The sequence below is a fragment of the Muntiacus reevesi genome, chromosome 3, assembly GCF_963930625.1.
Source record: "Muntiacus reevesi chromosome 3, mMunRee1.1, whole genome shotgun sequence".
Lineage (NCBI taxonomy): Eukaryota > Metazoa > Chordata > Mammalia > Artiodactyla > Cervidae > Muntiacus > Muntiacus reevesi.
In genome coordinates this window covers 106,992,172-107,013,718 of record NC_089251.1, presented here as the reverse complement: position 1 = coordinate 107,013,718, position 21,547 = coordinate 106,992,172, and the positions used below count along the sequence as shown (strand labels likewise).

Below are 21,547 nucleotides of genomic sequence, written 5' to 3'. Positions count from 1 at the left end.
AGGAAGGGCTCTGTAGTCAGGGCCCTCAGATGAGGTGGCGGTCCAGGACGAGGGCTCCCCAGAAAGATGCCTGGGTTCACATCCTGCCAGCACCACTGAGGTCCTTGAGAGAGAGACTCCCCTCTCGGCTTCGGTACCCTCATCAGTGAAGCAGGGATATGGGTCATTTCAGCCTCAGAGAGCTGTCCCCTACAGTGGCCACTAGCCAGCCACGCTTGGTCACTTAAACTAGTTCAAATTCTAAATTCACACCTTCATGTTTCAGTAACCAAGTTCACAGGAGCTGCACTAGCTGTAGCCACAACTACATCAGACAGTGTGGGTGGTAAACATTCCCATCATCGCAGGAAGTCGGTGAATTTTGTAAGGTTGACATGAGTTAATAATACACAGAAAGCCCGTAGAACAGTGCCCGGCATCCTGTGAGTGCGTAATAACTGTTAGCTAGCATTCCTACCTGGGCAAGGCAATGGCACCCCACTCCAGGACTCTTGCCTGGAGAATCCCATGGACGGAGGAGCCTGGTAGGCTGCAGTCCATGGGGTCGCACAGAGTCGGACACGACTGGAGTGACTTAGCAGCAGCAGCATTCCTACCTGGGGGCAGTGGGAGTTTCTACAGTCGAGGCTCCCAAACATGACCTAGGATCAAAGCCCCGGCTCTCTGTCTCTGCGCCCCCAGGCCCCGGCGGGACCATGCCCATCAGAATCGAGTCGTCGTCTTCACACGTGGCCGAAGGGCAGACCCTGGATCTGAACTGCGTGGTCCCTGGCCAGGTCCACGCCCAGGTCACGTGGCACAGGCGTGGAGGCAGCCTCCCCGCTCACCACCAGGTTGGGGAGTGAGTGGGGGGCAGGATCTAGTAGGAGGGCTGCTGGACGTGGGGGCCCCAGCTGGATGTGGGGGCCTGTCCCTCACGCCCTGCCCGGGAAGGAGACCTGGGATCCCCCCCGTGGGATGCAGGGCCTGCCGGGGTCAGAGGCTGAACCCCGGGCCCCAGCCTCCGAGGGCTGACTCTCCGCGCCGCCTCACTCCTGCTTCCCTCCTGCCCCGCCCCCCCCAGACCCACGGCTCACGGCTGCGGCTGCACCGGCTGTCCCCGGCCGACTCGGGCGAGTACGTGTGCCGCGTGGCCCTCGGCTCGGGGCCCCTGGAGGCCTCTGTCCTGGTCACCATTGAAGCTTCCGGCTCTGGCACCGTTGTCGTCCCCGGTGAGGATCCCTGCGGAGGGGCTGCGAGGCTGGAGGAGGGAGGAGAGGAGGGGACCGAGGTTGGGAGCCATGCCCAGCGGGTTTCATCCCCAGGGGCCCGAGAACACGGAGTGGAGAGTCTGGCTTGTGTGGCTTGAGCCCCCACCCCTCTGTCCGAACTCTGAAATGTTACACAAGGGACTCCTGTGTGTCCCTTTCCGCCTCTGTAAAGCGGGGCTGGGACAGCCCTTGCAACAATGCAGCAACTTGCACCTCTGGGGTCAGAGAGGGTGATTTTAGGTGGTACCCTGATAAACATCTTTTATATTGATGGTGGTATTCTAGGCAAGAAACAGCAACATGTCAGACCTGTCATAATTGCGTGGAAATCATTGCCTATAATGGGGCTGTGTATTTAAGGGTCATCTTCAGTGAATCACTTAAAAAGGAAAATGGGAAGGAATTAACAGCTCAGGATTCATGATAACAGTACCTGAGCTGCTAAGTAATGAACATGATACACACTTACCAGGAGGTGGGCCCTGATGTATTGACACATAGGAACTCATTTCACCCTCGCAGTAAACTTTTGAGGTTGGTATGATGGTTCTCTCTGTTTTACAGATGGGTAAACGGAGGCATGAAGAGGTTTTTCTTTTTGTTTGTTTTGTTTTGTTTTTTTAAAATAGCTTTTCCAAAGGTCACAGAACTGATAAATGGCAGGGCTGGGTTTTGAGCTCAGGCAGTGTGGCCCCAGAGTCTGGGTTCTTAGCCACATACTATGCAAGTCCAGGAAACATTAGTGATCCGTGTGGAGGGCCCAGCCCTGAGCCCCGGCCGCCAGCGACGCTTCGAGCTCCGGAGACGGAGGCCGTCGTCTAGAGAATGAGGCGCCTCTGTGCCCCTGGCCAACCCAGCTGCTCCAGGCCTCAGGGGAACGGGGAGAGGGGGGACTGTCATCCCGTAGCCTCTGGTCTGAACACCTGGGCACCCAGGGGCAAGGGCTGAGGACGCAGGGAGTCCCAGCTCACCGACTTCTTCCTGTGGGCCAGCCCCGGGCGGAGCGCCTCCCATCCGCATCGAGACCTCCTCCTCCCACGTGGCCGAAGGGCAGACCCTGGATCTGAAGTGCGTGGTGCCCGGCCAGGCCCACGCCCAGGTCTCCTGGCACAGGCGTGGAGGCAGCCTTCCTGCTCGGCACCAGGTACGGAGGCTGGAGAAAGCAGGGCACGGGCACTCCCTCCCCGCTCTGCCCCCTGCTCAGGAGGAAGGTGGCCCCGGCATAGTCAAGGCTCCAGGAAAAACGGCCGCAGAAGATCACTGGGAGTCAGGGGGTCAAGGGCACGGTGGACATGGTTGTGCTAAACCCTTCACACCAAGGGCTGCCGAGCACCTTGGTATGAATTAGGAATGGACACCTCTTGGACTTGCCCAGTGGTTAAGACGCCAATGCAGGGGGAATGGGTTCAATCCCTGGCTGGGGAATTAATATCCAACATGCTGAAGAGTACGGCCAAAAATTTTAAAAAAAAAAGAAAAGAGAGAGGGACACTCTTACTTATGACGCTGCTCTCTCCTGCCAGGAAAAAATGTAATAGTAAACATCCTCCGCAGTGTCTAATGTCAGAAGGGGGGTCGCCTTTGGCAGGTGACTGCCTCCGCAGTGGCCCGGGACGGCTCTGGGGTCCGGGTGGCAGAGGGCTGGGGCAACCGAAAGCCTTGGCCACCAGCCCCCGCCCCAGTTCACCCTCCCCACCTGGCCAGGTCCACGGCCCCCTGCTGAGGCTGAATCACGTGTCCCCCGCCGACTCTGGCGAATACTCCTGCCAAGTGACCGGCAGCTCAGGCACCCTGGAGGCTTCCGTCCTGGTCACGATCGAGGCTGCCAGCCCCAGTCCCATTCCTGGTGAGTGACAGGATCCGCGGGTTGGTGCTGGGGCACAGGCTTGGGGCCCTTCCGGGCCTTGCTCCTCCTGCTCCCCCGCAGGACTCTAGCCCTTGGCTCCAGGAAGGCCCCCAACCAGTGGGGACCAAGGTCTCATGTGGCATCCCAGCCCCCAGGGGACCGAGACCCTTCTAGAGTCAATGGCACTCAGCCATGTCAGCTGCTCTCAAGCCAGCACACCTCCTAAGAACATCAGCTGTCGCTCACTGCCCCCCCATCACCTTCGGTGTCTGCCTGCACCCCCAGAGCCTCGCCTTTCTCACCCACCACCCACTGTGTCCACAGCCCCGGGACTCGCCCAGCCCATCCACATCGAGGCCTCCTCCTCTCACGTGACCGAAGGGCAGACCCTGGATCTGAACTGTGTGGTACCCGGGCAGGCCCACGCCCAGGTCACGTGGTACAAGCGTGGGGGCAGCCTGCCCGCCCGGCACCAGGTACGGGTGCCCTGGATGGGGAGGAATCCAGAGCAGGCCAGGTCTGACCTGCGGTTACCTTCTGCCTCCCCGACCTTCTCCGTACAAACCCCGGCCTGCCTGGGGACCCCAGGGGATCAAATACTTTCGCGCAAGCAGTTGTCACCAGCCGGAGAGTCAAGAGACCTGGGTTCTTCTCCTGGTTCTGCTGCTGAATCATCTCCTGAGCCAGTTTCTCCCTCTAAAAAGGGGATATGTGGGACTTGTAGGCATCTGTGAACCACCCCCGCCCCCCACAGCTGGAGCCCTGAGCTCCTGAGACCCAGGGGAGAACTCCTTACACGCTGGCACGGGTGGGCCTGGGGGCTTGCCCTGCCCCGAGTGCCTTGGCATGACAGCCACATGTCCTCGTTCCGACAGACCCACGGCTCCCGGCTACGGCTCCACCACGTCTCCCAGTCTGACTCCGGAGAATACGTGTGCCGCGTGGTTGGCGGGTCCGGGTCCGAGCAGGAAGCCTCCTTCACCGTCACTGTCCCACCCACGGCGGGGTCCTCCTACCGTGAGTGAGGCAGATGCCACGGGCCGGGGGAGGCGGGGGGGACCCTGGAACCCACACAGCGCTGTCCAGCCCAGCCCTCTGCCCCCCAGGTCTCAGGAGCCCTGTGATCTCCATCGACCCGCCTAGCAGTACCGTGCAACAGGGGCAGGATGCCAGCTTCAGGTGCCTCGTCCATGACGGGGCAGCCCCCATCAGCCTTGAGTGGAAGACTCGGAACCAGGAGCTGGAGGGTGAGCCAGCCCGGGTGGGGGCGGTGCTGGAGATGGGTACGAATGCATGATGACTGCCACTGGAGGCTGGGCAGAGCTGACCCTGGCCCCAGACTCACTGTGTGACCCTGGGTAAAGCCCTTCCCCCTGGGGTCTGGGTGCCCCGATGTGGATGGAGACAGGGCCGGACCCAGAAGTGTCTCCATCTTCATCGGCCATCTGTGACCTCGTGAGCTGGATACACCCAGACTGGAGGGGTCGGGGCAGGGGGTGCTGGTGCGCCTCCTGGCAGCTCCCAGCCAGGAGGACACCCTCACTGACCGTACCCTCCCTGATGCCAGACAATGTCCGCATCAGCCCCAACGGCTCCATCATCACCATCGTGGGCGCCCGGCCCAGCAACCACGGTGCCTACCGCTGCGTGGCCTCCAACGCCTACGGCGTGGCCCAGAGTGTCGTGAACCTCAGCGTACACGGTGAGAGCCTTCAGCCCCATGGTTCTGCCTCCCCATTTCCGGCCCGGATTCCGAGCTCAGAACCCCCAGGCTTAAATCCCGCCTCTGCCCCTTGCCTCTCTCTGGGGCGTGCTCCCTCTCTGAGCCTCAGTCTCTTCGTGGGTACAGTGGGGAGACCAGTGCCCACTGGCAGTTGCCGACAAGGGGCTGTGACAGTGCGCGTGACCAGCAGGGCCCCGCGTGTGTACCAGCGGTGTCCTTCCTCCGGACAGGGCCCCCTACGGTGTCCGTGCTCCCCGAGGGCCCTGTGCGCGTGAAGCTGGGAAAGGACGTCACCCTGGAGTGTGTCAGTGGCGGGGAGCCCCGCTCATCCGCTCGCTGGACCCGGATCGGCGCCCCCACCCACTTGGAGCAGCGGGCGCATGGGCTCCTGGACAGTCACACAGTGCTGCAGGTGAGGCCAGAGGCGTCTCATCTCTGGATCTGAGGCCCAGTCAGAGCCCATCCTTGAGCAGATACTTGGAGGAGAGGGTGGTGGATCACCAGACGGGTGATGAATTGATGGAGAAAGGGAGGGTTAGGTGGATGATGGGTAGGTTGGAAGACAGTCAGGAAGAAAGAAGGAAAGTGGGGAAAGGGAAGGAGGAAGCAGCAGCTTGCAGGATTGGTGGTGGGGTGGGTTGGTGGATGGATAGATGGGTGGGTAGATGGATGGATGGGTGAGTAGATGGATGGATGGGTAGGTGGGTGGGTAGATGGCTGGATGGCTGGATGGATGAGTGGGTAGATGGATGGATGGGTGGGTGGCTGGGAGGTGGGTAGGTGGATGGATGGATGGGTGGGTGGGTAGATGGGTGGATGGATGGATGGTATGTGGATGGATAGATGAGTGGGTAGATGGATGGATGGATGGGTGGGTGGGTGGGTAGATGGATGGACGGTTGGGTGGGTGGGTAGATGGGTGGATGGTATGTGGATGGATGGATGTATGGGTGGGTGGGTAGATGAGTGGATGAATGGATGGTTTGTGGATGGATGGGTGAGTGGGTAGATGGATGGGTGGGTCGGTGAGTAGATGGATGGATGGGTGGGTGGATGGATGGGTGGGTAGATGGATGGGAGGGTAGATGGGTGGATGGTATATGGATGGATGAACAGAAGGGTGGGGGATGGACAAGTAAATGCATGGACTGGGGGGATGTCTTGAGTGTGATCCTTCAAGCAGCCAGTCAAATAGGAAAGCTAAAAATGGACGAACAAGTAGAGGAGTTTAAAACCAAGCCAAAGCTAGGGGCTGATGCCAAGGTCCCCCCCTCACAGTCCCCATAACCAAGACCCTTGCTTATTCCAGATTTCATCAGCTAAACCGTCAGATGCGGGCACCTACGTCTGCCTAGCTCAGAATGCACTGGGCACAGCACAGAAGCGAGTGGAAGTGATTGTAGACACGGGAGCCGTGGCCCCAGGGGCCCCCCAGGTCCAGGTGGAAGAAGTCGAGCTGACCGTGGAAGCCGGACACACGGCCACCCTGCGCTGCTCAGCCACAGGTGCGGACGGGCGCGGGCCCACGAGGCGGGCAGAGCCGCAGGCCCAGAATTTAGGCATCTTTGGAGACCCAAAGACGATGTCATGCCCAGGGACGGGACAGTCACCCGGCGATGGCTGAGGGACCCGCTTAGTGGCCCCGATGAAGGAACAAGCTCACCCAGGTCCCTTCCTGACCACGCCGTCCCCCCAGCCAGTCCTGGGGGACAGCCTATACCAACCTCTGCCGCTCCACTCTGCAGGCAGCCCCAAGCCCACCATCCACTGGTCCAAGCTGCGCTCCCCGCTGCCCTGGCAGCACCGGCTGGAAGGAGACACGCTCATCATCCCGCGGGTGGCCCAGCAGGACTCGGGCCAGTACATCTGCAATGCCTCCAGCCCAGCCGGGCACGCGGAGGCCACCGTCGTCCTGCACGTAGAGAGTAAGGCCCTGGCCCACCCTCCCCAGGCTACCTTCTCTGCACTGCATGGAGGTCCGAGCACCCCCCACCACCCCCCAGCCAGGCTCTACCCCAGACAGAACTCCGGGAGCCCCATCTGGAGGGCCACAGGCCCCTCAGGCCCCGGGAGCCTGCCCTCCCCAAACACCCACATCCCCGCCCGGGACCTGGCCCTCCCTCACCCCCAGTCCTCGGGGCTCAGCGTCCTTCAGCTTCGCTGGTCTCGGCCAGCTGCCGCCCTGACCTCTGTGTCCCCCCGCCGACCCCAGGCCCGCCCTACGCCACCACCGTCCCAGAGCAGGCCTCGGTGAGAGCCGGGGAGGCCGTGCAGCTGCAGTGCCTGGCTCACGGGACGCCCCCGCTGACCTTCCAGTGGAGCCGCGCAGGGGGCCGCCTCCCGGCGGGGGCCGTCGCCAGGAACGAGCTGCTCCTGTTCGAAGCCGCGGCCCCCGAGGACTCGGGCCGCTACCGGTGCCAGGTCACCAACAAGGTGGGCTTGGCCGAGGCCTTCGCCCAGGTGCTCGTCCGAGGTGAGCAGCCCCGGCTCAGGCTGGGCAGGACGGGGGTCCGTTTTTCCTCTAGGCGCTTATCGGAGCCCTTCACTTACCCCGCAGCTGGAGCCTCACTTGGGGCATAAAGACCCGCCTTGATTACTCTAGCGGGAACGCCTGCCTTTCCCCTGTTCCCCAAGGCCCGAGGCAGGCCTGCCTCCTCCAGAAAGACCCGCCTCACTGTTCTCAGCACCTGTAGCTCTCACCGCTGTGTCCCCAGCCCCTCCTGGATACTGACCTCACACTGCCGTGCTTACATAAGCACCCCAGTCTGCCTCACCTGCCCGACCGGACGATCAGGGCAGGGCCCGAATCCAGACCTAGCAGCTCCGGGCTCGTCCACCCACAGCACCCAGAACGGGCTGTGTAAAAGCCGGACGGTGACCACCACGAACGTGTGATGGGGCAGCGCCAGCCCTGGCTGCCCAGGGTCTCAGCAGGTGGCCAGGGAATCCAGCATCTCCATGGTCTCCTCGGGAGCCCCGGGCCAGAGTGAGCCCGGGTCCTGGGTTCAATGCCCCAGCTCCGTTGCTTGATGCTATGTGACCTTGGCCAAGTCGGGACCTCAAGCTTCATTGTTTTCATCCTGTTGAGTAGAGAGGACAAGGCTAGCACATAGGCTGACTTAGAAAGATACACAGACATAGAGCCTGGAGCAGGTGGTAGGCACTTGGTAAATGGTGGTAACATGCATTTGACCCACTCACCTACCTGAATAGTAGGTGCCTTCACCTGGGATCTTCCTCTTTTCTGTAAATTTTTGTTCACTTATTGATCGATTGATTTTTGGCTGTGATGGGTCTTCACTGCTTTGCAAGGGCCTTCTCAAGTTGCAGCGAGAGGGGGCTTCTCTCTCGCGGTGCAGTGACTTCTCTTGTTGCGGAAGACAGGCTCTGGGGCACAGGGGCTTTTGTAGCTGTGGCCTGCGAGCTCAGTAGTTGCAGCTCCTGGGCTCCAGAGCACAGGCTTCGGTAGCTGTGGTGCGTGGGCTTAGTTGCTCGGCAGCAAGTAGCGCCTTCCTGGACGAGGGATCAAACCCGTGTCCCCTGCACTGGCAGGCGGATTCCTATCCCCTGCACCACCGGGAAGCCCCCTCCTATTTTAGACTAGGGCCAGAATAGCCTTTGCTGTCCTTCCTTCAAATGTCTGAATCTTTCTAAGACCGACCCTTCCCGCTCTGACCTTGGGCTGCCCTTGCTGCACCCGAAGGCCAGGAGCTTGTAAAAGTGCAGTCCAGCACTTCACAGGCTTTTTTTCTTTCATACGCATTTATTTGGCTGCATTGGGTCTTAATTGCAGCACACAGGACCTTTCGTTGCAGCGGGCGGTCGTCTCTCTAGTCGTGACCCAGGCTCTGCAGTCGTGGCTTGCAGGCTTCGTTGTCCTGCGGCACGTGGAACCTCAGTTCCCTGACCGGGGGTTGAACCTGCGTCCCTTGCCTTGGGAGGTGGATTCTTCCTCACTGGACCACCAGAAAAGTCCCCATGGGCCCTTATATGTGTTGATTAAATGACTAACCAAGTGAGCGGGTGAATGAATCTGCCAGTGAAAGGTCTTTTTACCCTGGTCAGAGAGGCAAACGGGAGAAGTTCCTTGGAAAGTTAGGATGGGGGGTTCCTGGGTCCTGGCGCAGCATCGGGGATGTCACACACACACACTCACACTCACACACACACACACACACACACTCTCACAACCTCGCACCTGTCCCCACAGGCCCCTCCGGCTCTCTCCCCGCCACGCCCGCACCAGCAGGGCCCGCACCCACGGTCCAGGTCACGCCTCAGCTGGAGACCAAGAGCACAGGGGCCAGCGTGGAGTTCCACTGTGTTGTCCCCAGCGACCCAGGCACCCAGCTCCGCTGGGTCAAGGAAGGGGGTCCGCTGCCTCCCGGACACAGCGTGCACGATGGCGTGCTCCGGTGAGTGGGGGTGGGGCGCGCCAGCCCGAGGCACACGGGGGTCTGTTAGAATCCCTGCCCCACGGGGAGGGCTTAGCGTGAGACGATGGCCTCGAGACGTGACTTTACCTCCCTGAGCCTCAGAGCGGTCGGTGGTGCAGGGGGTTATGCGAGACCCCGGAGCGCTCAACTCGGCGCTCAGCACAGGAGGGGCCTGCATCCCCCAGCGGCCCACGTTTGTGCTTTTGTTAAAGGAAAGCTGAACAGGCTCTGAGGCCAGACACAGACACGTGGCCCAGATCGCAGCTCTGCGGCCTGAGAACTGCTCTGGGCCTTGAGCTCTGGACCAGAAGGTCTTTGGTGTGAAATGGGTGTGGTGACACTCACCCTGCCTGCCTGCCTGTCTCCCAGGGTTCTGGGGAGACTAGAGATTTACATCCTGTGCCGATCTCTGGCAGCTTTTAACTCCTACGCCGTTGCCACATATTCTCAGCAATTGTTTTTATTCACTGATGTCTTATTTGTTTCTTCACAGAATCCAGAACTTAGACCAGAATTGCCAAGGAACCTACGTGTGCCAGGCCCAGGGGCCATGGGGACAGGCCCAGGCCAGCGCCCAGCTGGTTGTCCAAGGTAGGAGGGTGGCTTCAGGCTTCTGCTAAGAGCAGGGGACAGAGAGGAAAGGTGTAGGGACCATATTCCCCAAGCAACCCCTTGAGTGAGTGAGTGATAGTCGCTCAGTCATGTCCAACTCTTTGGGACCCCATGGACTGTAGCCATCAAGCTCCTTTGTCTGGAATTTTCCAGGCAAGAATACTGGAGTGGGTTGCCATCTCCTTCTCCAAAGAAACCCCTTAAATGTGTACAAATAAAAATAATTATTTGACTGTATCTTGCTTGCATCTGGGCTTCCCTGGTGGCTCAGCTGGAAAAGAATCTGCCTGCAATGCGGGAGACCTGGGTTCCACCCCTGGGTGGGGAAGATCCCCTGGAGAAGGGAATGGCTACCCACTCCAGTATTCTGGCCTGGAGAATTCCACGGACTGTATAGTATCCAGGGGGTGGTAAAGAGTCGGACATGACGGAACGACTTTCACTAGCAGAGTGTAAGGGGGCTTATGAATCTTGCAAAGGAGAGGGGGAGAAGGAAGATGCGCGGAGTTTGTGGGTGCTTAGACAAACCAGTGAAAATGACGACAGATGCACCCGTGAGGAAGCAAATGAACAAAAGAGCAAACAAGTGCTTGTGCTAATGAGTGGGCGCAGGAGAAGGCGAGTGAAATGCTGGCGACCTGGGGCTGCAGTGTCCACCTTTCCCGGGGGCAGCTGCGGCCTCCCTGAGCCCAGGCCCCAGCCAGCCGGGCTCACCCCATCTGCCGCCATCCTCCCCAGCTCTGCCGTCCGTGCTCATCAACATCCGGACCTCCGTGCAGTCCGTGGTGGTCGGCCACGCCGTGGAGTTCGAGTGCCTGGCCCTGGGGGACCCCAAGCCCCAGGTGACGTGGAGCAAAGTGGGCGGGCGCCTGCGGCCGGGCATCGTGCAGAGCGGAGGCGTCGTCAGGATCGCGCACGTGGAGCTGGCCGACGCAGGGCAGTACCGCTGCACCGCCACCAACTCCGCAGGCACCACCCAGTCCCACGTGCTGCTGCTGGTCCAGGGTGAGGGCTGCCCCCTGCCCGCCCTGCCCTCCTCCTTCCTCCCGCTCTCGCGGGGGCTTTCAGCTCAGTGTCTTTAGGGAGTGGGTTTCCTAACAAGCAGGGCTTCCCTGTGAGCTCAGTTGGTAAAGAATCCACCTGCAATGTGGGAGACCTGGGTTTGATCCCTGGGTTGGGAAGATCCCCTGGAGAAGGGATAGGCTACCCACTCCAGTATTCTGGCCTGGAGAATCCCATAGACTCTATAGTCCATGGGGTCACAAAGAGTCGGACACGACTGAGCGACTTTCACTTTCACTTTTCCTAACAAGCAAGTGTAGCAGGGGACAGACGTGAGTGGTCCTCTGGGGCGGCTGGAACTTGCAGGGAAACCTGTGCCATGGGGCATCAAGAGAAAATCAGACGCGTAGTCCTCACCTGCAGGAGAGCCTTGCTCTATGAGGGCCCTGCAGCCCAGACTGATGGCAGAGACAACACAGATGCAAAGGAGACAGTAAAAGATGAGATTTCCCTGGTGGTCCAGTGGTTACGACTTCGTGCTTCCGCTCCCAGGCGTGAGGGTTCAGTCCACTGGTCAGGGAACTAAGATCTCACATGCCACATGGCATGGCAAAAAAGATGAAACATTTAAAAATTAAAACAGAGAAGTGAAACCTGGACATAGATGATGCCAGGCAGTTATAATCTGTGTGTTCTTCAAAAACTATTCTTTTTCATCCCAAGCCCTCTGAGTCGCCCCCAAACTTACCCCTGCTGGCCTAGCACCCCCTTCTCAGGTCCCCCGAGGGCTGCACGATGTTCCAGCTGGTGTGTCTCTGCAGCTCGGTCTGTGAAGTCAATTGGACATGTCCCTGAGCCCTGGCTCTGCCTGGTTCCATCGCTGCAACCAGGAGTGAATGGCTACTTTCCCTCCCAGACACAGCTTCCTCATCTGTGAAATGGGGGCACAATGCCTCCCTCCCAGGGAGGGTGTGAGGATTAAACGAGTCAGGCAGTGGCCGTCATCAGACTGATGGCCTGCGTCTCCCTCCTTCCTCTCAGCCTTGCCCCAGATCTCAACGCCCCCCGAGGTCCGCGTGCCCGCAGGTTCTACAGCTGTCTTCCCTTGCATGGTGTCTGGCTATCCTGCTCCTGAAATCACCTGGAGCAAGGTAACGGCTGGGCAGGGGGCCGCCGGGCGTGCCTGAGTGGCCGGGACCAGGTCTTCCCCGTGTCGCTGTCCCCAGGACCCCCAGGCTTGGCACAGAGTCCCCGCTCCGGGTCTGAGGGTGGGGGCCCCGGGTGGGGAGTGGGGGGCAGGCCCCACGGAGGTGCGGGCCGCGGCCAGGGGTCATGGTGCCGGCGTGTCTGCAGGTGGACGGGAACCTGCCGCCCGACAGCCGCCTGGAGAACCACATGCTGCTGCTGCCCTCGGTGCGGCCCCAGGACGCCGGCACGTACGTCTGCACCGCCTCCAACCGCCAGGGCAAGGTCAAGGCCTTCGCCCGGTTGCAGGTGCCAGGTGAGACCACCACCCCCGCCCCCGCCCTGCCGGGGAGCGGCCGCACCCTGCCCGCCGCCTGGGGGAGTGTTGTCTCCAACTCTGCTTTCTGCCCACAGAGCGCGTGGTACCCTACTTCACGCAGACCCCCTACTCCTTCCTGCCGCTGCCCACCATCAAGGACGCCTACAGGAAGTTTGAGATCAAGATCACCTTCCGGCCGGACTCTGCGGACGGTGAGCCGCGGGAGCAGAGTTGACGCTGGGGATCTCCGCGGTCCCTGCCAGCGTGGCACCAGCCCTGGCAGCCGCTGGTCCTCGGACCCCGCCCCGTCCCGGGGCCCCTAGGCCTGCTGGGCCCCCCCTCTCTGGCTGTCTCCTCCGCCTTGCTTCTCCATCCGCTCCTCTGAGACGCCTGCACCCAAGCCTCCTGCCTCCAAGTCTGCCACGGATGCAGCCTCCCCTGCCCTCCTGCCCCACTTCCCTCCTCCTGCCTCCGCTCCCTCGTCCCTCCTCCCCCCTCACCCTTTCCTCCCCTCTCTCTCTCTCTCTCTCTTATCTGTCTCCTCCCTCCTCTTACGGGTCTCTGACTTGCTTGTCCAGGCCTTCTTCTCTACTCTGGTGAGTCTCTCTGCCTCCCTCTCCTTCTTCAGGTTGACCCTCCCTCGTAAGTGGAACAAGTTCAGCTTCTTTCTAGGGACTCTCAGCAAGGCCCTTCTATCTCGGGCCCCGTCCTGAGAGTGAGACGCCCTGGCTGCGTGGGGTGTGCATGAGGGAGGGGCGGGCTCCCCAGCTCGGGGCAGGGGGTGGGGTGGTGGGCATGGACGGAGAGACCCTCACACAGCCATGCCCGCCAGGGATGCTGCTATACAACGGGCAGAAGCGGATCCCAGGGAGCCCCGCCAACCTGGCCAACAGGCAGCCCGACTTCATCTCCTTCGGCCTCGTGGGCGGGAGGCCCGAGTTCCGGTGAGGACCCTCACCCTCCGCATTTATGGGGGAAGGGGGCGCTGGGGGACTAGACTGCAGGACTTCCCATCAGGGGCGTGCCACCCCCGGGTTCTGGAAGAAGCAGATGTGGCTGTTATCCTCGATGACCTCCGTTCTGCCGGGGCCAGCACAGCCCACTGGCTGGTGTTGGAGGAGGCAGCCTCTGACCTGCACAAAAGTGCAGCAGGAACACTCAGGGATGCTGAGAGCGACCTTCTGGGGCAGGGCTGCTGCAGGCCAGAACTCCTTCCTTCATTCATTCATTCAGCAGTCATTTGCTGAACGCCTAGTGTGTGTCGGGCGTCAGTAAACACAACGGATCAAGTTCTGGCCCTTGTGGGAATGTAATGTCCCGGTTGGTGGAGACCAGCTGCAAACTAAGAAGGAAAGAAACATGATCACAGAGAGAGATCCTCAGGCGAGGAGTGAGGCCGCGTGCTCGGCTGCAGGGGCCTGGAGCCAGGCGCACTTGGAGCCCCGGGGTGGCTCTGGACAAGCTCCCCGGGAATCGGTGTAACGGGGAGAAGGGTTGGGGCGGGGTGGGCGGGGAGGCGGGCAATGGCGTGGACCCCTTTGCCAGCCTGGGGCCCTCCCTACAGACCCCACATCCTCTCTCTCCTGCCCTGCCCCCCGACCCCTGCCCCGCGGAGCAGGTTTGACGCAGGCTCGGGCATGGCTACCATCCGCCACCCCACGCCGCTGGCCCTGGGCCAGTTCCACACCGTGACCCTGCTGCGCAGCCTCACCCAGGGCTCTCTGATCGTGGGCAGCCTGGCGCCGGTCAACGGCACCTCGCAGGTGAGACCCAGCCCCGTCCCCCTGGGCCCGGCCCCTCCCCCACCTCCGCCCAGCCTGGCTGCCACTCCCGACGTCCCCTCTGCCCAGGGCAAGTTCCAGGGCTTGGATCTGAACGAGGAGCTCTACCTGGGCGGCTACCCCGACTACGGTGCCATCCCGAAGGCAGGGCTGAGCAGTGGCTTCGTAGGTGAGCCCCCCCATCCCCGCCTGCAGCCCTGGCCAGACCTCCCCACGGGCTGGCCGAGCCCGTGGTCACCCGGGAGGATGGGCCTCCGGGCACCCCCACCTTGGCTCATCCTGCCCACCCCCCACCCCAGGCTGTGTCCGAGAGCTGCGCATCCAAGGCGAGGAGATCGTCTTCCACGACCTCAACCTCACGGCGCATGGCATCTCCCACTGCCCGACCTGTCGAGACCGGCCCTGCCAGGTGACACCCCCCAGGCCGCACCATCCTCCCGGCTGCCCCAAGCCATTGCCTTCGGCCGGGACAGACACCCCCCAACCCCGCAGGAAGTAGGGGAGGGCCCGGGTGTCCTTGGCCTGACTTTTGGGGGTTGCCTCGCAGAACGGGGGCCAGTGCCAGGACTCGGAGAGCAGCAGCTATGTGTGTGTATGTCCGGCTGGCTTCACCGGGAGCCGCTGTGAGCACTCACAGGCCCTGCACTGCCATCCAGGTGGGTACCCCCCGCCCCGTCCATGGCTGCCACCCCAGCCTCTCTCTTCCCTCTGCATACCTGCCCCCAACCACCGCCCCCACAGCGGCTGAGTACTCACCACGCTCGCGAGTCCTCCCCCAAGTACTTAGCACCTTCCTGGCTTCTGACTTCCGTCACCGCTTACACTAACCTCCCCTCCGCCTCGCATCTCTGCCACCCAAGGCCTCACCCTGCTCACTGCACCCAGGTGTGGCCCCTGGCCCCCATCACCACTCCCGGGTACCTACTACCTGTCACCAGAGCACTCACCCCACCCAGGGACTCCTCACCCCCACACTAGTGTGGGCGGGTGCAGCCTTCCAGGAACAAGACCCGGAGTCACAGGCTCACTCCCCACCTTGCTATCCCCCTGGCCTAAGTCCCTTCCCCACCGCCGTCTCCCCACGCAGCACCCCCGGGCTGGCCGGGCCCTAACCGGCCAAGGGGGTGCAGTAGGTAGGACCCTGGCATCGGGCCCCGTCTCTCCCTGGACACCCCCACGTCCCCCCGACTCACCGCCCCCTGTGTCCCCCACCACAGAGGCCTGTGGGCCCGACGCCACGTGTGTGAACCGGCCCGACGGCCGCGGCTACACGTGCCGCTGCCACCTGGGCCGCTCGGGGTTGAGGTGTGAGGAAGGTAGGCAGAGCGGGGGCCTGAGGCCCCGGGGATCCCAGGGAGGCCGGGGGAGCTGGGCAGGGCACCCTGAGGCCCCGATGGGCCCAGCTATTCCGGAGCCTGAATTCCTTAAGCAAGGGCCCCAGAGAGGAACCTGATCTGATTGGAGATCGGCCGCTCTGCCGCACCAGGGGCAGGGAGTCTCAAGGCCGCGGCCGCAGCCACTGCCCAGTGGGTCCCCAGCCCCTGGTACTGGACGGTGGGGATGAGCAGGGGTCCCGGAGGGAGGCTGCCTGGTCGGGGCCCTCCCGGGGCCCTGGGGCTCCCACTGCCGCTGCTGAGCTATGGCTGCCGCAGGTGTGACCGTAACCACCCCCTCCCTGGCGGGCACGGACTCCTACCTGGCACTGCCCGCTCTCACCAACACACACCACGAGCTGCGCCTGGACGTGGAGTTCAAGCCGCTGGCGCCCGACGGGGTGCTGCTGTTCAGTGGAGGGAAGAGCGGGCCGGTGGAGGACTTCGTGTCCCTGGCTATGGTTGGCGGCCACCTGGAGTTCCGCTACGAGCTTGGCTCGGGTGAGTGTGACACCAAACGCAGACGGGCCGTGGGCACCAGGCTCCGTGCCCCCCGCATCCCAGGCCCTCCGGGGCCCCAGGAGGCAGGAGGAGTAAATTCTGATGTCAGACCAACAGGAGGCCCCTGATGCATTCCTTCTCTCCGTGTGACCCAATTCGAGTCCCTAGACCTCTTTGGGGGGTTCCTCGGGGGGCACAGAGAGGCTGAAGGAGGTTCTGTGTCTGCTTAAATTCCCGTGGCGGGGGGGGGGTGGGCCAGGGCAGGGGCGCCCATCCACGTGCCAACCCTGCCCGGCGTCCTCCCCAGGACTGGCCATCCTGCGGAGCGCCGAGCCGCTGGCCCTGGGCCGCTGGCATCACGTGTCCGCGGAACGTCTCAACAAGGATGGCAGCCTGCGGGTGAACGGCGGGCGGCCCGTGCTGCGCTCCTCGCCCGGCAAGAGCCAGGGCCTCAACCTGCACACCCTGCTCTACCTGGGCGGCGTGGAGCCGTCCGTGCAGCTGCCCCCGGCCACCAACGTGACCGCCCACTTCCACGGCTGTGTGGGTGAGGTGAGCAGACTTCGCGACCGCCTACCTACGGGGAGGGCGGGGCGGTCTCCCCTCGTCTGCCGGCAGCCCCGGGTGCTGGGGACTGGATGCTTCCCCCTCCGAGCCTCAGTTTCCTCCTCTGGGAAATGGGATGATTGCACCTGCCTTCAAAGCTCGTCCCAAGGCGGGACCGCTGTGATAGGTGTTCCTGGGGCCCTGAAGGGTGTTCCTCCTTCCTTGGTGGCTCAGCTGGTAAAGAATCTGCCCACAATGCAGGAGACCTGGGTTTGATCCCTGGGTTGGGAAGATCCACTGGAGAAGGGAAAGGCTACCCACTCCAGTATTCTTGGGCTTCCCTTGTGGCTCAGCTGGTAAAGAATCTGCCCACAATGCAGGAGACCTGGGTTTGATCCCTGGGTTGGGAAGATCCCCTGGAGAAGGGAGAGGCTACCCACTCCAGTATTCTGGCCTGGAGAATTCCATGGACTGTATAGTCCAGGGGGTTGCAAAGAGTCGGACATGACTGCGCAGCTGCCTCACGCTCCCCGCCCTAGTCTCCCACCTCCCTGCTCAAGCCCGAGCCTGGGCCCCCGCTCCCCTCCGTCTGCTGGGGCACCCGTGCCGCTGCCCGCCGCGCTCTCCAGGCCTCTCCGTGTTCCTGTCCCCACAGGTGTCAGTGAACGGAAAGCGGCTGGACCTCACCTACAGCTTCCTGGGCAGCCGGGGCGTCGGGCAGTGCTACGATGGCTCGCCGTGCGAGCGCCAGCCCTGTCGCCACGGCGCCACATGCATGCCCGCAGGCGAATACGAGTTCCAGTGTCTGTGTCGAGACGGCTTCAAAGGTGGGGGAGCCCCCGGCCGGTGCTGGGCAGGGGCGCAGCGTGGGCAGCGGCCGCCCCGGCCCCTGCCCGCTCACCTCTGCCCCGGCCTGCAGGAGACCTCTGCGAGCACGAGGAGAACCCTTGCCGGCTCCGTGAGCCCTGTCTGCACGGGGGAACCTGCCAGGGCGACCGCTGCCTCTGTCCCCCCGGCTTCTCGGGCCCACGCTGCCAGCACAGTAAGCGCCCCGACTTCTCTCCGCCTTCCCCCTCGGGGCTCCAGGAGCGGGACTCAGCCCGCCAACCGGAGCCTGCCTCTCCCCACAGGCTCTGGACACGGCATGGTGGAGCCCGACTGGCATCTTGAAGGCAGCGGGGGCAATGGTATGTACTGGCCGTGAGCAGCCAGAGGAGCTGAGCCGACTTGTCCTTCCCAGACTCTGGGTCGGTCCCTCAGCCCCTCTTCCAGTGACCCCCACCCCCCTTGCCGCATCCTGGCCTCTAAATAAAACCGGTCCAGGGGAGAGGCTCCCTGGGCGCAGAGACAGGATAAGGAGAGTCGGGCCGCCTAGAGCTGGGTCCCGCCCCGTGCTTACAGGCTGGGTGACCGCGCGGCACTCCCACTTCTGTTCCCTGTTCTGTATTCATGCATCCAAGCAACAGAAGTGCATGTGCGCCCATCCTTGCCCCGGGAGCAGCAAATGTACGATGAATAAGGCAGGACGGTCGTTCCCAAGGATTCCACAATTTGTTCAAAGGCAGTGATAATGACTTTACGACCACGTGTAACATAAATAGCTGGTAGGAGCCTGCTGTATAGCGCAGGGAGCTCAGCCCAGTGCTCTGTGAAGACGTAGATGGGGGGATGGGGGGGATTGGGGGTGGGGGGATGGGAGGATGGGGGGATGGGGGAGAGGGGCGGTCCAAAAGGGAAGGGGTGTAAGTGTACATATGGCTGATTGACTGCATTGTAGGCAGAAACTAACATAACGTTGTAAAGCAGTAACACTCCAATTTAAAAACTTATTTATTGAACATCATTTACAGGGCTTGTGCTCCCTGATTTCTAGATACGTGTCTTATTTATCACTAACACAAGAGGAGAGGTAGTGGTCTAGTGCGTAAAGGTCTGCATTCAAACCCCAGCTCTCTGCCCCTTCCTGCCTGTGTGACTTGGCTGAGTCACTTAACCTCTCTGGACCTCCGTTTCCTCATGTATTAAATAGAAAGAAGTAACATCCTCCCACAAAGCTTTGGAAAAAATTTCGTGTGAGAATAAGATCCTTTACTGTATTTAAAACGCTTCAAACAATGCCTGGTCCACAGTAGACACAGAATAGTGTTGTTGTTGAGTCCCTAAGTCTTGTCCGACTCCTTGTGACCCCTTGGACTGCAGCATGCCGCGCTTCCCTGCTCTGCACCGTCTCCCAGAGCTTGCTCAAACTCACGTTCGTTGAGTCGGTGATGCCATCCAACCATCTCATCCTCTGCTGCCCGCTTCTCCTACTACCCTCAATCTTTCCCAGCATCAGGGTCTTTTCCAATGAGTCAGCTCTTCGCATCAGGTGGCCCAAGTATTGGAGCTTCAGCTTCATCAGTCCCTCCAATGAATATTCAGGGTTGATTTCCTTTAAGATTGATTAGATTGATCTCCTTGCTGTCCAAGGGACTCTCAAGAGTATGAAAAATTGCACACTATTAGCTTCTGTGAATTGTAGCAAAGACATAGGGTTATGACAAGGATCCAGTTAAAATGACGTTTGTGGCTGGATGATGTGAAACCTCCTGCCCCGTAACTGGCACAGAGTAGGTGATCGGAAACTTTTAGCTGCTCACTTAACCAGCTGGTGGAGGCCTGCGACGTGTCCCCTACCCTGGTAGCTGCCGGGCCCCAGGGGCCAGCGCTGGTACAGAATGGCGTTGAGCAGGTAGGGCTGGGAATGTTACAGCCACACACACAGTCTGGGTGATGCGTTCCTAAGGTCTGGGCTGCCATCCAGGCTTCCCACTTCTGGGCAAGTCCCTCACCCCTGAGCCTGTCTTCCCGTCTATAAGATGGAGGGAACTCAAGGGTTCAGAACCGTTTATGTGCTACTGACGTGGGTGACCAGCTGTCCCAGTCTGCTCAGACCTGAGAGGCTTCTGGGAATGAGGGACTTGCAGAGCTAAACTTGGACAGGGGACTTCCCAGGCTGTCCAGTGGTTAAGAATCCTCCTTGCAAAAAAAAAAAAAAAAAAGAATCCTCCTTGCAATTCAGGGAACTTGGGTTCGAATCCTGGTCAGGGAACTGGGATCCCACATGTTTTGGAGCAGCTAAGCCCACACGCTGCAACCACTGAGCCTGTGCTCTCTAGAGCCTGAGGGCCACAAGGAAGACCCATCACAGTCAAAAAAAGAACCAGAACAGGAACCAGCAGATAGCAATGGGTGATCACCCTACCTGACCCTGTTGACTACAAAGAATGAATGAAGCACGTAGGATTTCAAAGGAAACCAATTATCCTGAAACAAGGTTATCAAAGGGCTTCCCTGGTGGCTCAGAGGGTAAAGAATCCACCCACAGTGCAGAAGACCTGGGTTCGGTCCCTGGGTCAGGAAGATCCCCTGGAGAAGGGCATGGCAACCCACTCCAGATCCTTGCCTGGAGGATACCATGGACAGAGGAGCCTGGAGGACTAGAGTCCATGGAATTGCAAAGAGTTGGATATGACTGAGTGACTCACCCTTTCACTTTTATCAAAACATTTAAAATTTTTTGCTTCTTTCAGTTCAGTTCAGTTCAGTCGCTCAGTCGTGTGCGACTCTTTGCGACCCCATGAATCGCAGCACACCAGGCCTCCCTGTCCATCACCAACTCCCAGAGTTTACTCAAACTCATGCCCATCGAGTCGGTGATGCCATCCAACCATCTCATCCTCTGTCGTCCTCTTCTCCTCCTGCCCCCAATCCCTCCCAGCATCAGGGTCTTTTCCAATGAGTCAACTCTTCACATGAGGTGGCTAAAGTGTTAGAGTTTCAGCTTCAGCATCAGTCCAATGAACACCCAGGACTGATCTCCTTTAGGATGGACTGGTTGGATCTCCTTGCAGTCCAAGGGACTCTCAAGAGTCTTCTCCAACACCACAGTTCAAAAGCATCAATTTTTCAGCGCTCAGCTTTCTTCACAGTCGAACTCCCTTATTAACCATTAAATACAAGATGTAGGGTTGTTAGTCACAACAGCTACCAAAGTTGCAATGAGCATAAACAGTGTTTTTAAGTACCTGTAACTACCGCAAGGGGGTGTGGAAATCTCCCACTGGGGACCAAGTCACCTTCAGAGTGTCTCGTACCTGCATAATTGAAGGAGCGGCTACCTTCAGGAAGAAGTGAGCAAGACCAGAACTGTAATGTTTTCCCAGCCAAGTTCAGAGGCCTCTGAATTCTGCCCACAGCACCCGCCCCCCCCCACCCCGGGTCCCCAGGGGCCACAGGTCCAGAGCCCCTTAGGAGCAGTACAGGCCGGGGTGGAGATGGAGGTCAGCGGTACCTGTGCGGGATGGATGCGCTATGGGGGTGGGTGGGGCTCCCAGCATCGCTCCCACTGCCCCTCCACAGATGCCCCCGGGCAGTACGGAGCCTACTTCTATGACAACGGCTTCCTTGCTCTCCCGGGCCGCGTCTTCTCCAGGAGGTGAGACCAGTGTTGGGAGGGTGTGTGGGCCCCGGGGTGGGACTTCTGCCCCTCACCCTCTTTGCCCACCGCAGCCTCCCCGAGGTGCCTGAGACCATCGAGCTGGAGGTTCGGACCAGCACGGCCAGCGGCCTCCTGGTCTGGCAGGGCGAGGTGAGTGTGGGGCATCTGGCCCGGGGATCTCAGGCTCCCCAGCCTCCCTGTGGCCGGGGAAGTGGGGGAGAGAAAGGAGGCGGTCACCGCTGCTGGGGCCGCAGAGACGCTGTGCTTCCCTGGCAGGAGGCGGGACAGTCTGGCCGAGGCAAGGACTTCATCAGCCTTGGGCTTCAGGACGGGCACCTCGTCTTCAGGTGGGTCCTGGCCCCTCCTGTCCCTTCCCTCACCCCCCTTATCCTTCAGCGGCTTTCCCTCTGGTCCCCTCCCCATCCACACCCCCCACTACCCACCCCCAGTCCTACCCCCTGCTCACACCCACCCCCAGTCCTACCCCCTGCTC

The 21,547-nt window shown here is 61.0% G+C and overlaps 1 protein-coding gene across 5 annotated transcripts in view; it reads left to right on the top strand.

The window, feature by feature from the left end:
- HSPG2 (heparan sulfate proteoglycan 2) overlaps positions 1–21,547 on the top strand; it is a 106,837-nt gene that overhangs the window by 83,153 nt on the left and 2,137 nt on the right. For 3 of the 5 annotated variants that reach the window (XM_065930007.1, XM_065930005.1, XM_065930003.1), the window contains 32 exons: positions 682–833; positions 1,064–1,211; positions 2,243–2,394; positions 2,955–3,096; positions 3,421–3,572; positions 3,972–4,113; positions 4,203–4,343; positions 4,664–4,798; positions 5,050–5,231; positions 6,129–6,324; positions 6,565–6,744; positions 7,032–7,292; positions 9,030–9,234; positions 9,749–9,846; positions 10,606–10,872; positions 11,911–12,020; positions 12,223–12,370; positions 12,469–12,585; positions 13,206–13,317; positions 13,992–14,136; positions 14,224–14,323; positions 14,454–14,563; positions 14,702–14,810; positions 15,372–15,470; positions 15,807–16,028; positions 16,336–16,580; positions 17,230–17,401; positions 17,494–17,616; positions 17,705–17,761; positions 20,976–21,051; positions 21,126–21,204; positions 21,331–21,401. In XM_065930007.1, the coding sequence (XP_065786079.1) occupies positions 682–833; positions 1,064–1,211; positions 2,243–2,394; positions 2,955–3,096; positions 3,421–3,572; positions 3,972–4,113; positions 4,203–4,343; positions 4,664–4,798; positions 5,050–5,231; positions 6,129–6,324; positions 6,565–6,744; positions 7,032–7,292; positions 9,030–9,234; positions 9,749–9,846; positions 10,606–10,872; positions 11,911–12,020; positions 12,223–12,370; positions 12,469–12,585; positions 13,206–13,317; positions 13,992–14,136; positions 14,224–14,323; positions 14,454–14,563; positions 14,702–14,810; positions 15,372–15,470; positions 15,807–16,028; positions 16,336–16,580; positions 17,230–17,401; positions 17,494–17,616; positions 17,705–17,761; positions 20,976–21,051; positions 21,126–21,204; positions 21,331–21,401 (4,648 nt within the window). The remainder of the gene's footprint in view (positions 1–681; positions 834–1,063; positions 1,212–2,242; positions 2,395–2,954; positions 3,097–3,420; positions 3,573–3,971; positions 4,114–4,202; positions 4,344–4,663; positions 4,799–5,049; positions 5,232–6,128; positions 6,325–6,564; positions 6,745–7,031; positions 7,293–9,029; positions 9,235–9,748; positions 9,847–10,605; positions 10,873–11,910; positions 12,021–12,222; positions 12,371–12,468; positions 12,586–13,205; positions 13,318–13,991; positions 14,137–14,223; positions 14,324–14,453; positions 14,564–14,701; positions 14,811–15,371; positions 15,471–15,806; positions 16,029–16,335; positions 16,581–17,229; positions 17,402–17,493; positions 17,617–17,704; positions 17,762–20,975; positions 21,052–21,125; positions 21,205–21,330; positions 21,402–21,547) is intronic. The other 2 variants (XM_065930008.1, XM_065930006.1) reach the window with 1 other exon arrangement.